At 36.6% G+C, this 15,760-nt stretch overlaps 2 protein-coding genes across 2 annotated transcripts; one reads left to right on the top strand and one right to left on the bottom strand.

Moving 5' to 3' along the window:
• Nucleotides 1-3,704: 3,704 nt before the first annotated feature.
• LOC104757188 (homeobox-DDT domain protein RLT1) lies at nt 3,705-12,354 on the bottom strand. Its single transcript, XM_010479915.3, has 17 exons — nt 11,505-12,354; nt 10,893-11,396; nt 10,684-10,754; nt 9,848-10,213; nt 9,667-9,756; nt 9,392-9,556; nt 9,044-9,266; nt 8,453-8,553; nt 8,199-8,285; nt 7,935-8,087; nt 7,695-7,850; nt 7,337-7,546; nt 6,071-7,249; nt 5,393-5,947; nt 5,182-5,286; nt 4,838-5,080; nt 3,705-4,734 (listed from the first exon to the last, which is right to left on the bottom strand). Exons 1-17 carry the CDS (start codon nt 11,692-11,694, stop codon nt 3,946-3,948), a joined length of 5,187 nt encoding a protein of 1,728 aa, XP_010478217.2. The 5' UTR covers nt 11,695-12,354; the 3' UTR covers nt 3,705-3,945.
• On the top strand, nt 12,347-15,349 carry LOC104757187 (uncharacterized). The gene is made up of 9 exons (XM_010479914.3): nt 12,347-12,808; nt 12,919-13,046; nt 13,482-13,529; nt 13,671-13,784; nt 14,246-14,296; nt 14,419-14,475; nt 14,593-14,748; nt 14,838-14,918; nt 15,005-15,349. Exons 1-9 carry the CDS (start codon nt 12,667-12,669, stop codon nt 15,059-15,061), a joined length of 834 nt encoding a protein of 277 aa, XP_010478216.1. The 5' UTR covers nt 12,347-12,666; the 3' UTR covers nt 15,062-15,349.
• Nucleotides 15,350-15,760: the final 411 nt, after the last annotated feature.

The following is a 15,760-nucleotide window of genomic DNA, read 5'->3' as shown; positions in this document are numbered from 1 at the left end:
TAATCGCTCAATGTTGTTTCCATTGGTGAAAGAGTTGTTCTATTTAGGTTAGAAAAACGATTTTAAAAAATACAAAATTGAATACATCACTTTTGTTTAAACAGTTTTACATGTATTATTTTCGATAAGTATACTATTTGACGCCTAAATTTATCTTAAAAAAACATAAGGGAATAATAATAAGGGGTTGAATGATGATATCGGTGTGAGGTAGACAAATTCATCTGTAAATTAGACCACTTTTTTACTACTATTAATCAAATATAGTTTGTATTGTAGTGGTGCAGATCAACTTCAAAATACTTTTACATATAAATATATAAATAGAGTTGGTCTACAGCGGTTTCTTGTTCATTTTAAAAATTGATAGATTTGTCCATTTTTACTATTCTCATCGTTCAAAACCTAAAAAATCAGATCACTTTTTTTGTTTAACCTTCCATTTTAAAATTGCTAATGGGTACGTTACAGCAGAGGAAAAAGAATTCAAAAGTAATTTATAGAAAGAAAAAAACATTCAAAATAATATGGTTTCGAAAATGATTAAAAAAAACTAATTAATGTTACGGAAGACAAGCGAACATCGTGGATTGTGAATCTTAATTGCGTGCAATTGAAGTTATGGACAAAAAGAGTAGCATCATTATCATAGAATCAAGACTTTTTCTGTTCCATTAAGTTCCTTAAAATCTCTAGCATTAACTATCACATTCATTTAGTAGTACTATATCCCTTCTTCTTCTTATAGTAATACTTTCTTCTTTCCTTATTAAGTGCATTTAAATGTTTTTTGGAATTTTGTTATTAACTAAAGACAGAGAGAAAAACAAGATATGTAGGAAACTGTATTTGAACCTATGAGATTAGGGTGTTGCCTAAAATCTTTAACCACCGAGTCGAAGAAGACTCCAACAAGAGAGACTTCAGATTTTAATCAGTAAAAAAAAAAAAAAGAAGAATAAAAAATTTCTGAAAAAAAAAAATAATATCACATACGTCACGTTTTTTTTTTTGGGTTTGCTAAAGAATAGAGAGAGAGAAAGAGAATCGAGAAAAGAGAGCAATGCATGTATTCCCGAGACAGAGCCAAAGTTGGAAACATCGCGTCGGTCGTCTTATCATTCTTCTTTCTTTCCATAGGGAGTGCTGAAACCAATTAAACTGCATACAATCTCGATGTCTGTTTCTTTTTTACCAAAGCAAAAACACACACACACACACGAGATTTCAAACAGCTGTTTGGTCTTTTGTGTTTTTATTTTATATTGTTAATTGTAATTTCTAACTATAGCCAGCGTCAAACTCAGAGAGTAGTGGTAATAAGATTGGTGTGTGAAGGTAATTTGGATATTGTATCATGAGGATCATGCACCAAGTAGCATTGTACTAACCGTTAAGAGAAACGGTTATTAGGAGTAGTTGGACACCCCTCATAACATGGACTCATTCTTCCACATGTTACAACTTACAACCCCTTTTTTTATGGACTCTTCTATAAAATAGAAATCTTAGATATTATTAAAGGGTTATTACTGAACCATTCATAATAATCAACATGATTGATATAAAATTCAAATGTCATGTTTTGAAACATGTTATATAAAGGATTGATACAACCATTATCCTTTTTTTCAGGTCATAAAAGATACTAATATTAATAAGCCAAACGAAAACTTTGTTCTACTATAGATATATTATTCTCAAAGGCGTTTCCTTTTCACTTTCTTTTTTGCTTTTGGTGAAATCTTCAAACAAGCTTTTGCGGTTGTACCCAAACTTTTTCCGAAGTATCCACTTGCCATAAGATCTGTGGGACCATATAAATATTAGAAAGTGTCACTTTTGCAAACTTTGAGGGAATATAAATCATACATCTTCTAATCATATACTCCTTCAATTCCTCTCGTCTCCAGATTGTATTTTGTTAGAAATACCAAGTGTGATGCATATGCTGAAAGTTATACTATATTTTCTACTTGTCTTTCAAGCTTAATAATTATTCTATTGCAAATTTGTGCATATATATCCTAGATCATTTAAAAGTCCCTAACTACACGAACCATGTTAATCTTGTATTTCCTCCTCAATGGCAAGTAGTATTCGTGTATAAATCTTCTACATGAAAAAAAAAATAGAGGATTATTTCATAAAAATTATTAGTTACCCACATAAGTTTGGACCCAACATGGTTGGTAGATTATACCTTCTTTGGAAAACCCTAGCAACTACCAGCCAAACACTTGTAGTTTTTTTACCAGCCAAACAGGGCTAACCCCTAGATACACTTGTATTCTGACATGGTTAATCTCATATGTTATACTATATTTTATTTTGAAAATCATAATGGTAGAGTTCCCGCTAGATAATTGAGACTTATGTTTTCTCGTGATCTATATTAGTGTATTATCAGGACCAATGGGTCCAAAAATTAATTTATTTTATGAAAACAACAGTAGTTGTGGGTTCTACGTGGTTAAATACGTTTTTGTTTATGGGTTAAAATATGAAAGAACAAAAGTTGAGCAAAAGAAATAGTAGTAATAAGCATCTAGAAGATATATAAAGAAGCAAGGAGAAGAGTCAGCGGTCCAATTTATTCGGCCAAAGTTTTTGGTAATCTATCTTTCCTACCTTGCAATCATAACTATTCCCTTAAGCTTAATCATTCTTCACTTTAATTAAGCTTTTTAAGAATATTGAGTTTTAATTTACATCCCCACCTTCTCCCACTATCCATCCTCTTCTCCTTTTGGTTGGCGAGGTAAAAAAACAAAAGAAAAGAAGAAGCCTCTTTTAACAACTATTTTAGATTTATTTAGTTTCCATTTGAAGTTCTATATTTGTGTATTGTCCAATCGAAAGTTCTACTTTCTCGTCTTTTGATGCATGTTCTCTGCTTGCATATATATAATATATGGTATTTTTCTATATCATGTAATGTATATCATTACCGTATATATGTCTTGTGCAAATGTGTAGCTTAGATATTGATAACACCAATCAAAGCTAGTTTAACTAATATGCTGATTGAACAGATTCATACAAACATTTCACCTTAATGTTAAAATTGTAATTACAAACATATTTTCTATATACAAGACACTGAGTGATTTGCTAATTTGCTATAGCAGATCACTAGTGTATGAAATATTAAAATGTAAAAATCTTGTGTTGTATGATTCAAAAGAACTGATAAATGCCTTTTTCTTATCGTATTCAACCTGTAATAATAAATAAATAAATAAATAATCACTACGCAACTAAAAGTTGTCTACCTTGGACCATCTAGTGAAAGTACACCCTTTAACTTTAAAACAAACACGAAACTTAAATTGTAATTTTCCAAAGAATTATAAAGGCAAAAAGTTTTTAGGACATCGAAGCTTAGCCGAAGATATTCAGACGATTGTGAATAAACATGGCAATGATTTGAGAAAAACACAACTCTTTTCAAGTCCTGTCTCTCCAAAATGTCTATATTCTTCTGGTTTTAATACAAAATGATTTTTTTTTTTTTTTGGCATATAGCTTTTGACATTTAATGGTGAGATTCTGCATGAAATGAATCCTCGGACCAGTGATTCACTTTTGGAGAAAAGGTATGAAAATCACAATCTCACCCATATTGTTGAGAATCATTCATCGAAAACTTTAATCCCGTAGAAGAGAAGAGGGAGAGCTATTAAGCATTGGAGATTGGCACATGATGAATCATTAACTTACACTTAACAAAAATAATGAAATTGTTATAATGATAACAAAGGCATTTGCTAAATACATGCCTTGGCTTTTGGCTTTAACTGCACCAAAACTAATTAGAAAATGTTCTTCTTCTATAGCTTCTCTTAGGTGAAAACCTATTCTGATACTATCTCTCTTTTTTCTCCTATATAATAAAAATATATATATCTTCAAGAATGTAATCTTCCCTCTTCACAAGCTAGATCATGAATCGCTGCTGCTGTAACCACCTTCTGATTCTCTGTCGTAATTGTTTGCTGCATTATTAGCAGGAACATCATCATCATCATCTTCAGAGCTCTCACTCATTTCTGCGTCATCTTCTCCTTCGACCCGCTCAACACCGACAACTTCTTCTTCCTCCTCATCCTCCATAGCTGCTTCGTTTGCGTTACTATTCCAATCTAATCCCCACTTGTTTCTCTGACTGTAATCCACAAACTGACCATCAACATCATCATCCTCTGATTCAACACCTACACTGTTGTCACTTTCATCATCCACTTGCATGGGCGTCATCATTCTGTTAGGTGTTTCATTGGCCCAGTCCTCGTCCATCTCTCTAGGAGTTTCACCTGCTGCCCAGTCTTCATCAATGTCTCTGAATGTTTGCTCTTCTTCTTCCTCATCTTCTTCAATTTCTTGAGTTTTAGGCCTAACAATATCAGCCATTCTATTGACGAGATGGTCATTATCCTCATTGATCCTCTCTGGTCTTTTTCTAACAGTCCTCTTTCCTCTTCCAGGGATTTGGTGGTTCAACTCCATGCTCATTAAGTTATTATCAACTGCAACATTTCTCCGACTAACAACAAATCTGTTAGGACCACCTTGCGCTTTCTTTCTCTTGACCTTTTTGTTTGATCCAGATCCCAAACTTACTCGTGCACGTTTATTACTACGTCTATTGCCCAAATTTGGAACAACCTCGTCTTGGTCTTCTTGCTCTCGGGGTCCTTTGCCCTTGAACAGAGAATCTCCAGGGAAAAGGCTCTGCAAACGTAAAGTAACAAATTCAAAAATCATAAAAATAATTTTCAAAACCACAGTAACAATTTTCACAAATTCTTGAACCAATATGGTCTAGAAAACTTACAATCTGCTCGTTCTCATCTTCAGGGATTAGATCAGGTTTCTCTGGCTTCACATAAATGATGGATGCATCAAGTTCTGAAAGTCTCAAAGCAACCGCTGATACTGTCTTTGGTATCCATGGAAGAACGTCCACTGATCCCCAAGTATCAGCATCAGCATCACCAACTCCCAAGAGCTCTTTCGCCGACATAAAATTGGATGACAAATATTCTTTCTTGATGGCAGTCTCTAATGTAGTTAACACCTATCAAAACCAGAAAGGACAATACCGGGTTTAAAAATGAAACGTCATTTCCTTCCAAGATGTACTAATTTAGGGAAAGGAAAAAAACAAGATGATGGAACCTGCAAAAGTTCTTCAGGTGATGATGATGCGTTCAACCTAAACCCCCACATTTTTCTTTTATCCTCTGTCCAAAATGATTCAAGAGCTTCATCTGGAATAGATGCCTGTCAATAAAAATGAAATTGTAGAGTTCTCAAGAATTGATACCATAAGAACAGGCGCCTAAGCTGACTGTAGACTAAAAATCGAGAAAGTTCATTTATGCTTTACCTCAAGAAAAACAAGTAGTGGTTTGAGCAACCTGACTCCAAAAGGAAGAGGTGACACAGTCAAACCTAAATCTAATATTTCTGAACCATTAACCATGTCCAATCTCTGGTGACAAGAAGTGCAGTGAGTATACTCAGACAAATAAGAAGCAACACACAGGGCACATGTTGCTAACAATTCAGATCTCTTCTTTCCATATTTCCTAGCACAAGAAGGGAGTGAACTGTACGTCTCGGTCCACATCCATCTCTGGAAATCATGGAACCGTTTTGATAAACTCTTCTTCTCTGTGTCGTTTCTACCTAACTCAACTCTAATAGAATTTGAAGTCTCCATTGAATCAGAGTTTGACCCTGATACAGCACTAGACGGGCTCACAGAATCTGTAGGAGAATGATTCATAACACTCTTTTCCTTCAAGAAAGGGTTCCTAGCTAGCTTCATATTCTTACGTGCATTCTCTTTGAATGATCCCTCGATCTTCTGCAGCATTATGCGTAAATGAGACTCTCTGATCCCACGCATATCCAGCGATGCAACCAGAGTGTCAAAAGCCTACACAGAACAAATTCACAAAGGCATGGTTAAAATCTTAGATAAGCTGGATACTCAACCCAAAGGGTATTCAACATTTTTACAGCTAAAAAGAATTTAACATACTGTTAAGGATGTTATTACCTCCTCTGAATCAATGAGGAGCCACTTGCCATCATGTAGCTCAACAAATAAGAGCCCCGAGGATGGATCACTCTTAGACGCTGATGCAGCAAAAAGCCAATAACGATTGTGGCGCCGATCTTGTCCAACCGGCAATGATCGATATGGATACACCTCTTCTGCTTTGTGGCCTATATATGATTTTAATTGTGAGCGTGATCTCTTTGAAGCATATCCCTGTTGGAAAGAACAATTTTCTTGACTTATATTGGACTCCTGATTAATAAGTCCTCTATCAGCAGATGATTGACGGAGATCATTCGAAACAACTTCCAGGGGCTTTGTTTCATCTAGAAGTTCAGAAGGGTCTCTATCGAAATTATCCTTTTCACGATTAGAGCTTTGGATGATTGGTAGACCCATCGTTGATTCGGTTTTACTGTTTGCTAAGTTTTGAAAATCAAGCTTAAGTACATCTCTCATACAGCTGTTATCTAACTGTGCTTCAGCCCACATCTGCTTTTTAAGAGAATTTGCTGCTTCCATACGATCCTCAAGACCAGCTCTGATGGAATTTCCTTCATTGGCAATGCCGACTAACGCAACAAGGGCATTAAGGCGCTCTTCAACACTTAGATGACAGTAATCCCCTTCTGTAAGACCTTGAATCCATGATTGGCCCTCGTTGCTTTCATCAACCATAGCATCAACGCAGCCAACCGCTGTATCTTTAAGCCGCTCATTATGTTGTGGAACAATGCTCTTTATACTGCTTGGAAGAGGAGATGAAAACTCCTTCTCAATCTCACTCTTTACACCTGCTTTAACATCACAGAACATAGTATCTCCCCCCTTTCCAGACAAAATATTCGCTTCACCTAGATCGGCAGTTTTTGATGCACTTGCTAAAGTGGCTAAATCATCAACCTCAGGATCCTCATCAATATCAATTTCAAAGTCTTCATCCCTTTCAAGATCATTCACATCTTCTGGACCTGTCAACCCACTTTCAAATGCCCTTATCTTTTTCCTGGCATCTGCGAGTATCGTCTCTCCATCCGCAGGATCCTTCACATAAGGAGCTCGCACACAATAAGTCGAAGGAGCTATTCTTTCAAAGAGTTTCACATCTCTTGTCAACGCAACAGAGATAGATGCCTCTGGTGTCTTGCTTGTTGTCAGGTCCCGAAGTCCGGATTTCTTTCAATTGAAACCATAAAAACTATGTAAATGAAATATTTTTAATTACAATGAAAACTGCAGACCATATATAGATTATTGATTTACCTGAATCTTGTCAGCAAGTTCCAATACTGTCAGTCCCTTGCTTCCCTCAAGAGATAGAACATGAAAGGCAGCAAATTTTACAGTTCCAGGTGTCAACCGGTGCCTCGACTTGCGTGGAGCCAGTAACCCTTTCTCCCGCATTAGTGCAAAAGCACTTTCAGCTGCTGAACCACTTCGGATAGTAGAAATGATATCTTCACAACCTTTAGCCTGCATACACAACCAACCAAAACAATGTTTAAGAAATAATGAAAACCATCTTTATGTCAAAAGCCTAGCTTAACTCCCAGGATTTCACATTACATCCTAAGCAATAACTCAGTTAGGATTTAGAGGGAACACAAACACGAATAAGTACCTCATCTTTGTCACCAGTATGGGTCAATCGGGAATTTTTTTTCTTCAGCCTAGGCCCCAATCCAGTAGAGAGTGCCAATTGCCGCAGTACTTCAGGCCATGTTAGTGAGTTCAAATTCTTTTTCCAACTACGAATGTCAAAGCCCCATGCATAAGCCTGAAGGAAAAAGATGCATCTAAAAGATGAAGCCCACATACCAGAAAGAGAAACATATTAACATACAAAGGCGGAGAAAGTTACCCCTTCAACTATTTGCGGATGTCCACCTTCAGGATTGGCTGTAGTATATTGATTATTACCAATTCCACTATAGGGTGTTCGAGCAACATCTTCAATATCTCGTATAATTGATCTCAGAAGAGTAACATGTATCTCCCCCAGCAACCTTGAGTCCTACAATAGGATATATATCATATACTGAGCAAGAACAATAAAATGAAAGACAACTACTATTGAACACAAGAAAACAGGGAAATCTAGAATGAGTACTGAAGAGAGACTTACATAGTCATGAAAAGCCTGAATAAACTCATCCAGCGTAAAAGGCCATAGGTCAAGAACATCAGAAAATGATGTCAGAAATCTCCAAACCTGAAAAGCAACCACAATATAAGAAATGTGAAACGTGCAAAAGGTTTCCTTAAACGAGAAAAAACAAATGCAACTAATTCCACATTGGTCTAACTTATTCTGATCATAATACTAATTTGAAATGAAATGTAGCAGACAGATGTACGGTAAAGATCAATAGAGCATACCATTAGAAGATTTCCAACACTTTCATCGGAATCCTTCCATGGAGAAATGGCAAACGGCATTTTTAGTTGCAAACCCTTTGGTGGAAATGTGCTCAGAGAATCTGAAAAAATAGAATAGCTATGATAAATTGCAAGATCTAGAAAGAAATTACAACACTATAATAACGCTAAGCCAATCGCGAGTTAGATATAAGCAAATTACTTTGACTGTCTTGATTTTGATAAGTATAACAAGGAGATAGATTAGTAAAAGAAAGCAAATATAAAAGCTACTACCCAATCTAGAAAGCAACGTATTGACAACAAAAATAATCAACTGAAAGTAAAAGCAAGTTTTCTCGGTAGTGTTCTAACATGCTACATCAATATGTAATATTCCAGACAAGGCCATAGCATGTACCAAACTGTAAACGTAAAATTTAATACTAAGGTTAAAATTCAGATGAAAAAGACTAATAACCAAAATAATTGGAATGCTACAGACCGTTCGTTTATTGTGAAGCCTACAAACTAAGTAGACCGTTAAAGGTCGTGATTACCAAATCCACTACTAGCTAAATCAATTTCACACTTTTGGAAGAAAGAGCATACCTCTGTACAGTTCAAGATTTTGCAATGTGTCATGATCAAGCTGTAATACCGAGGGCAATCCTTTGCTAATAGCAGCCAATTCCATCAGTTCTAGCTGCTCATCCTCAATTAGATCCATAGACTCCTTGGCAATTCTACGTGCAGTTGCCTTCTCAATGGCAATCTTGCGTCTAATAGCATCTTTCTCTCGACGAATCTCTTCTTTTTGCTTCTTTTTCTCCGCCTTTAACATGTCAACAAAAAGATAATTATCATTTTCCGAACTCTTGTCACAAAGGTTGCTCAATCTCAGCAGTATTAATACAAAATAATGAAGAATAACAACTGGGCATAGTTTTCCAAACTTACCCTTTCATTTTCTCTCTGTAAGAACTTTTCTCTTCTTTCCATTTCACGTCGCTGCTCACGCTGTAACCTCTCCTCTTCTTTTATTCTTTCACGCATCAACCTCTCTTCTTCCTTACGCCTCTCACGTTCGTTCCTTTCCATCTCTTTTCTCATGCGTTCTTCATTCTGAGGACACAAGCATCAAATCGTCAATATATGTTACAGTGATGCTAATCAAAGACAATAAGATCTTTCTAATAATCAGTAACAAGTAATGATATATGAAGAGAAAATACTTTTTTCTTCTGAATTTCTAGTTTCTCAAGATCTTTTGGTCCACGGTTCTCTCGGGTTTCACTCCCTCTTCCAAGTCTAACATCGTGAATCTGTGAGAGTAAAACATGGACAATTGACATTACAACAAAACACATCATTGGACAAAAACAGATGAAATTAAAAGTTGGCGTAGGAAGTTACCTTTCCCTTCCTATGCACATCATTACTCTTACGCACCCCGTCAGATAACATGTATGGATCTTCTGTACCAAGGACTGATGAGTCCTTTTCCATTAGGAATCTATCCCCACGATGAGCTGATGCAACAATGGGGCTTGGCATGTCTTGTTGAGATGTAGAACAATTACGAGACACATACCCAGGAGTACCGTAGGACCTTGGTAAAGACCCATTCTCGTGCATAAATGATGAACTCCTAGGATGTGCAATTTCATAGTCCATACCATGTGCATGATTTTCAGAGTATCGTCCATACACCTCAGGTGTAAAGGAAGACGGATCATCCAGAGATTGTTGCTCATGGAAAGAACGGGCAGCAGCTTGAGACTATAATCAACAAAAGCAAATAAGTTCAGCAAAGTAGTAAAAACAAAATGTGATTACATGAATGGACAAGAAAGAGAATATAAACAGCAAAGCAGAGTTCATCTTCCTAACAATGATCAAAAACTTATGACTCCCATAAGACCAATATGTCAGCCTTTGTGCAATGAGAACTCGAAAAATTATTCCTACCATAAAAATCATAGACCATCAGTTTATTATAAACTCTTCAACTGGTCAATTTATCATATAAGAGATCTCAACGGATAGAATCAATTCCTAAGTAGTTTCTCAAAGTGGCATGAAGTAATAAATAGGTTGCATCTAAATTATAGAGTTTCATGGTAACTCGGCAGCATTTGCATTCTCTGATTCACGTTCAGGCTGTCCCCCTCTACAAATATCTAGGAGGCACAATTTAACTAAGAATAAACAAACTAAATAGAGCGTATCAGTTTCGGCAGAAAACTAACTCTTCGAGGCCGGACATCATGTGGTTCATACATTTTGCTCTCATATGGATGAAGTAGGTGCTTCTGCATCGCTACAATGACAAAAAAGAACAAGGTTAGAGAGCGGAAAACAAACAGAGCCTGATAGACATGAAGTGTAATACTAAGACAAAGACTGGTTTATAATACTCGAGTAATGTAAGTCAGCAAACATAGAAAGTAATGTATACCAATAGGAGTACCGAAAGCACCAGGGGGCAAGGGATCAAACTCCATGCCAAGAATAGGTCCATCATCTCTCAAGGGCTCCCCTAACTGAGCCTCAATGCAGACAATAGCTCTACGCACCATGGCCGACAACCTTGGCTCATAGCTAGGCTTTCCCATAGTCTCGTATTCATCCAATTCAGCACGAGAGCTACTACTACCACTGGCAAAATTCCTCCTGGAGTCAGAATAAGGACTGCAACCTGAACCAGAATCCGAACCAGATCCGGAGTCCTGTTCAGGAACCGATCTAGAAGGAGGCAAATCGTTAACGGAAGAGGCTAAAGCAGGAGGAGGCGGTCGAACAGCGGGGACGGCAGATTTAACCGGAGTCTTGGAGGACAGAGACTGATCATCCTTCTTGTCCTTGAGACGTCTATGACAAAACCACATCTGTAACTGTCGATCTGTCAAATTCAATTTGTCAGACAAATCAGCCCTCGTCGCCTCCGAAGGATACTTCTCCTCTGAATCCAAAAATCAAAGAAAGAAGAACAATTCACAGCAACACTAAGCAAAACAAAGAGGAAACGAAGAAGAAGATAAGAAGAATCAAAATTGAAGAAAGAAGGAACCTGAATAAACTTTCTCCAAGGTCTCAAGCTGAAACGGAGTCTTCATCTGACGCTTAGGCTTAGCGGAGGAGGAGGAGGAATTATCAATCTTGTTCTTCTTCTTGTTATTGCTGCTACCACCACCACCACCACCACCATCGGCAACGCTCCTGATCTGATGATCTTCTTCTTCATCAGAACCCATCTCCATGTGAAAAGAGGAACGAAACCCAGAAACGGCCGCAGGAATCACCACACAATAGAAAGAAGAACACAAAAACAAAAACTAGGGCTTCCTACAAACAAACCCTTGATCCCCAAAAAAATTATAATGGTCGAAAAACGTAAAAAATAAAAGAATATATAAGAAGAGGAGAAGAAGAACAATAATAATAGTAAAATCGATAAAAACCAAAAAGGAAGAAAAACAAACAACAGGGCTCGTACCACTCATCTCAATTTCAACCTCCTTCATATTCTTTTTCTTTTTTTTTCTTTTCCTCTTTTCTCCTAATTAAAATCTTTCTTGTTGTTTCTCTTATTATTAATTAGAAAAAAAAAAAAAAACGTTTTTTTCGTAAAAAGAAAAAGAAAAAAAAATCGAAACTTGAGTTGAGGATTCTATCTACAGCGAATCGCGTGCTTATATGTTATATGTGTGTTTCTGCCGTTGATGTGTTTATGAGATGATGATGCATCATCAAGTCTTAAACACTTTCGAACCTTTTTAAAATGTGTATTGGATGGATTAGACTAATTAATACAAGTCTTCTCTTCAAAGGCTTTTTGTGATGTTTTTAATACGAGCGAGCTAAGCTTTGGTCTTTTTCACTTTTGTTTTGTTTTTTTTTTGTCGTTCACAGATCCGCGTGTTGTTTACATGATGATCTCCAGTTTCTTCATTTCTTGAGGAACAACTTGTGTTGTTGAGAATAAAAGTCTTGCCGTTTACTGTTTTTGAGTTTACAATTCCTGTCGTTTTGAAATGATTTTTTTAAACCACGTAAAAACCGGTTCAATTTAGATTTCTGAAACCCGGTTCAGTCCTCGTCCCTGAATTGAGAAAGTACGATTCGAATTCGGAAGCTTTTGACTCCAAAATCTCGTTGAAGAAGAAGAAGAAGAGACGAACCTGCTTTCTTAGTTTCGGGTGCGGGGAACTAAGAACTCCGGTGAATAGAGAATGTGGATGCATTTGGCTCCTCTGTTTCTTGCCATTTTCGTTTCACCACTCTGCGTTTTCTCATCTGAAATCCAGGAGATCGGTTCTAATCAGAACTTGGTCAATGATCTGGACGCAGCTAAGCTCATAATATCTCAATTGGGTAATCAAGTTTAGCTGTTCTTGAACAAAAAAAAAACTTTTCTTTTTTGTTTGTGTGCTAATTGTATTGTTTTGGTTTGCTGGGAATCGACTGGCTCTGATCTCGTGTAGAAGCTGTTCTTGAGGCGACCATACAGAAGGTGGAAGATAAGACCCTCTACTTGAAAGAGCGTGAGAAGTTGATCCAAGATGCTGAAATTCAGATCCAAAGTTTGCAGTCTGCTTCATTCAGTGACGAGGTTTGTTTTGTTCTCTAAGGCAAATGTATTGGGAATTCAATGGATGCAAGTTTAGAAGGGCATTAGAGAGTTCCTCTAGGACACTCATTAGATCGTCTGTTTTGGTCTTGAGGCTCTCTCATATGATTTACTGAGTAATGTACTCATGTTTACTCGACAAATTTACTGAGCTTAATCATCATAGTTATAGCTGCTACTTCTGTATAGTATCAGTTGTTACACCTGTGATATAAGATGTTTAAGTATTTGTGCTACGTAAACTTGCCTGGTTGTATAATTAAAACCCTTAGAAGCATATGCAGGGTTTGAGTAAGTTGTCGCTCTTGACTTAGGGTCTTTGATTCTGTTTGGGATCAGTTTCTTAATTGAGTTGTGTACTGTGACAATATTTTTATCATGGTAGTTGCATTGCTGACATTTACTATTTGATCTCAGAGCGGCCTACCTTTGGTTCAAAAGAGGATAACTGAGTTGGAAGAAGAGGTTAGCTCGGTCATGTGGCTATACAAATTCTTTGGTTTAGTTCTCTCAAAGTGTTTTTTTTTTTTGGTTTATATCCCAAATTGTGTTCTGCCACTTTCTCTTCAACTCCACTAATCTAAACAACAGGGTCGGCAATGCTAGGTTAAAAAACTATGGGCTGCCTTGCGAACAACTAACTTCGAGCTTCACATTTTAGAGGATAAAGCTAGAGATGCAGAGGGTAAAGTTAAAGCTAAGGCTTTGGAAGTTAAACAGGTGATTATTGGCTTGTTTGACTTTACCCATTCCTTTGATTTTCTATCCAAACACACATATGTGAATGTTTCTTTGTAAATCAGAATCATCTCATAGTTCACTTCATAGAAAATTATACAAAAGTTCCGACTGATTCTTTTCTTTTTAAAATTTGAATGTAACTCAAATATGTTTGGATCCTCGGGGAAACAAACATATATTATATTGACAGAAACCTTCTTGTTAGTAGGTATTTAAGCATCTGATCATCTCTGTAACTTAAATTGTTATTTGTAGTAACTAATCACCCTACTTCTGTTTGGCTTTGTGCTTATCTTGTTTTGTTTATCCTTTTTGTTATGGCAGCAAATGAAATCTGTCTGATTATGATGTGTTTAGTATGTACATGAGTTTTCAGAGTGTTGTTGTCACCAAATTCTTCAAGTTCATGGGGTTCTGACCTTCTTTCTTTATCATTTTAGATGGTAGAAGTTGTTACGGAGCAGTGGATTCAGGTTCAGCATCTTGAGCAGGTCTTTAATCTTAGCATATAAGTTTGTCATTTAATGTAGTTGAATCTCATGAGTTGTTATCAAGTGTTGTATAAATTCACATCACTGATGATGGGTTTTTCTGTTCCAATTGCATCTTGAAGATGAGAGAATTCAACAACCGAAGGCGTCACACACCTAGCAGATGCTCGTTCGTGAAGGTAAAATCCAAATCCAGCTGTCGAAGTAACAATTATATGAAATCCGAGGAAATGACACTTAAACCGTCGTTTAATCATCTCATAGCTTCTCATTTTATCTCTTTTGTATCTGTTTAGCTCATGAGCGACATCCAAAGACATCTCTCCAAATTTCATGAGTCATTCGACATTCACTGGAAGGGAAAGAAGGTTTTCTCTGTGCAACCATATCTTACACAAGCACAGTCACGGTTAGAAAGCCTCTGGGCAGCTGTTACCAAATATCACCACCAGGTTTTGTTTCAAATAATGACATTTCACCCTCTCCATAATATTTAGATCGAATGATTCTGTAACCGCGCTTTGCTTTGATTTCTTTATAGTTACAAGGCTTCATCAAGAATGAGATGGGAAAAACCGAGATCACAGCAGCGCTTGCAAACAGAGAAGTGGTGTTTTTCATGGTATGTCAGTCCATATTCTCAGAACTGGTAAATGGTTGTTCGATTTGTGTGATCCTTAATCAAAATCTGTAAAATGAAATCTCCAGGCATCTGCAGTGATTACTTTCCCGGTGTTTGGAGCTTGGATCTTACTCTCTTCCTAGGTTGATTTCTGGATGACATAATCAACCGATGCATCAGTCATGTTTTTCTTCTTATGGCTCAAAACATTGTCTAGTATTTTAAGCTTTAAGGTGGATCCTTACGATCAACTGCATCCATGAGCAAACCGATTACCGGTTTAAACCAGTTAGTATTGGGTGGGGTGCACAGTTGTATGTATCCAAGATTAATTTTTGGGAGTAGAAAAGAAAAAACATTGGGTTTTGTAATTGAAGAAGAGACCATCCAAAGAGATGCAGACAAAAGTCAGTCCTTGTTCGTTTGTTAAACCGTTAGTTGTGGAACGTGCCAGTAACGGTAGGCTTACTGCCCGTAGGGTTTGGTGTGTTTTGGTTTAATCGAGAAAAAAGACAAACAAATAACATGGACTAATCTGCAGGAAGACCACAATATTGGATAATACTGAAGATAATCTCTTACACATTCTCTGCAAGACATAGCGAAATTCCATTTGTACAATAGATTTTGATCATTCATTCGTTTGTAGTGTGAAACGAGTAGTTTCAAAGATCAACCTCTTATCAAAAAGAAAACATATTATTACCTTATTTCTTAACTTATAAATCCACTAAATAAAGTAACAATCAATCCTCTTAATGTTACATATTCTCAATCAGGTTTTTAGAAGTTAGCCATTGGCTGAAATGATAGGTCTGAGTTTGGCTCTGAACATAAAAATT

This window comes from Camelina sativa, chromosome 17 (genome assembly GCF_030686135.1).
Source record: "Camelina sativa cultivar CO46 ecotype springtype chromosome 17, ASM3068613v1".
Taxonomy (NCBI): domain Eukaryota; kingdom Viridiplantae; phylum Streptophyta; class Magnoliopsida; order Brassicales; family Brassicaceae; genus Camelina; species Camelina sativa.
The sequence above is the reverse complement of the archived record's forward strand: the minus strand, read 5'-3'. Positions and strand labels throughout refer to the sequence as shown.

Excerpts from the sequence above, each read along its gene's own strand:
- LOC104757187 (XM_010479914.3), top strand. The coding sequence starts at position 12,667 with ATGTGGATGCATTTGGCTCCTCTGTTTCTTGCCATTTTCGTTTCACCA. Across the intron at positions 13,047-13,481 it reads CTGCTTCATTCAGTGACGAG|AGCGGCCTACCTTTGGTTCA; the intron begins GTTTGTTTTGTT and ends ATTTGATCTCAG. Across the intron at positions 14,297-14,418 it reads AGGTTCAGCATCTTGAGCAG|ATGAGAGAATTCAACAACCG; the intron begins GTCTTTAATCTT and ends TGCATCTTGAAG.
- LOC104757188 (XM_010479915.3), bottom strand. The coding sequence starts at position 11,694 with ATGGAGATGGGTTCTGATGAAGAAGAAGATCATCAGATCAGGAGCGTT. Across the intron at positions 8,088-8,198 it reads TTCAGGCTTTTCATGACTAT|GACTCAAGGTTGCTGGGGGA; the intron begins GTAAGTCTCTCT and ends ATCCTATTGTAG. Across the intron at positions 5,081-5,181 it reads CACCTGAAGAACTTTTGCAG|GTGTTAACTACATTAGAGAC; the intron begins GTTCCATCATCT and ends TGGTTTTGATAG.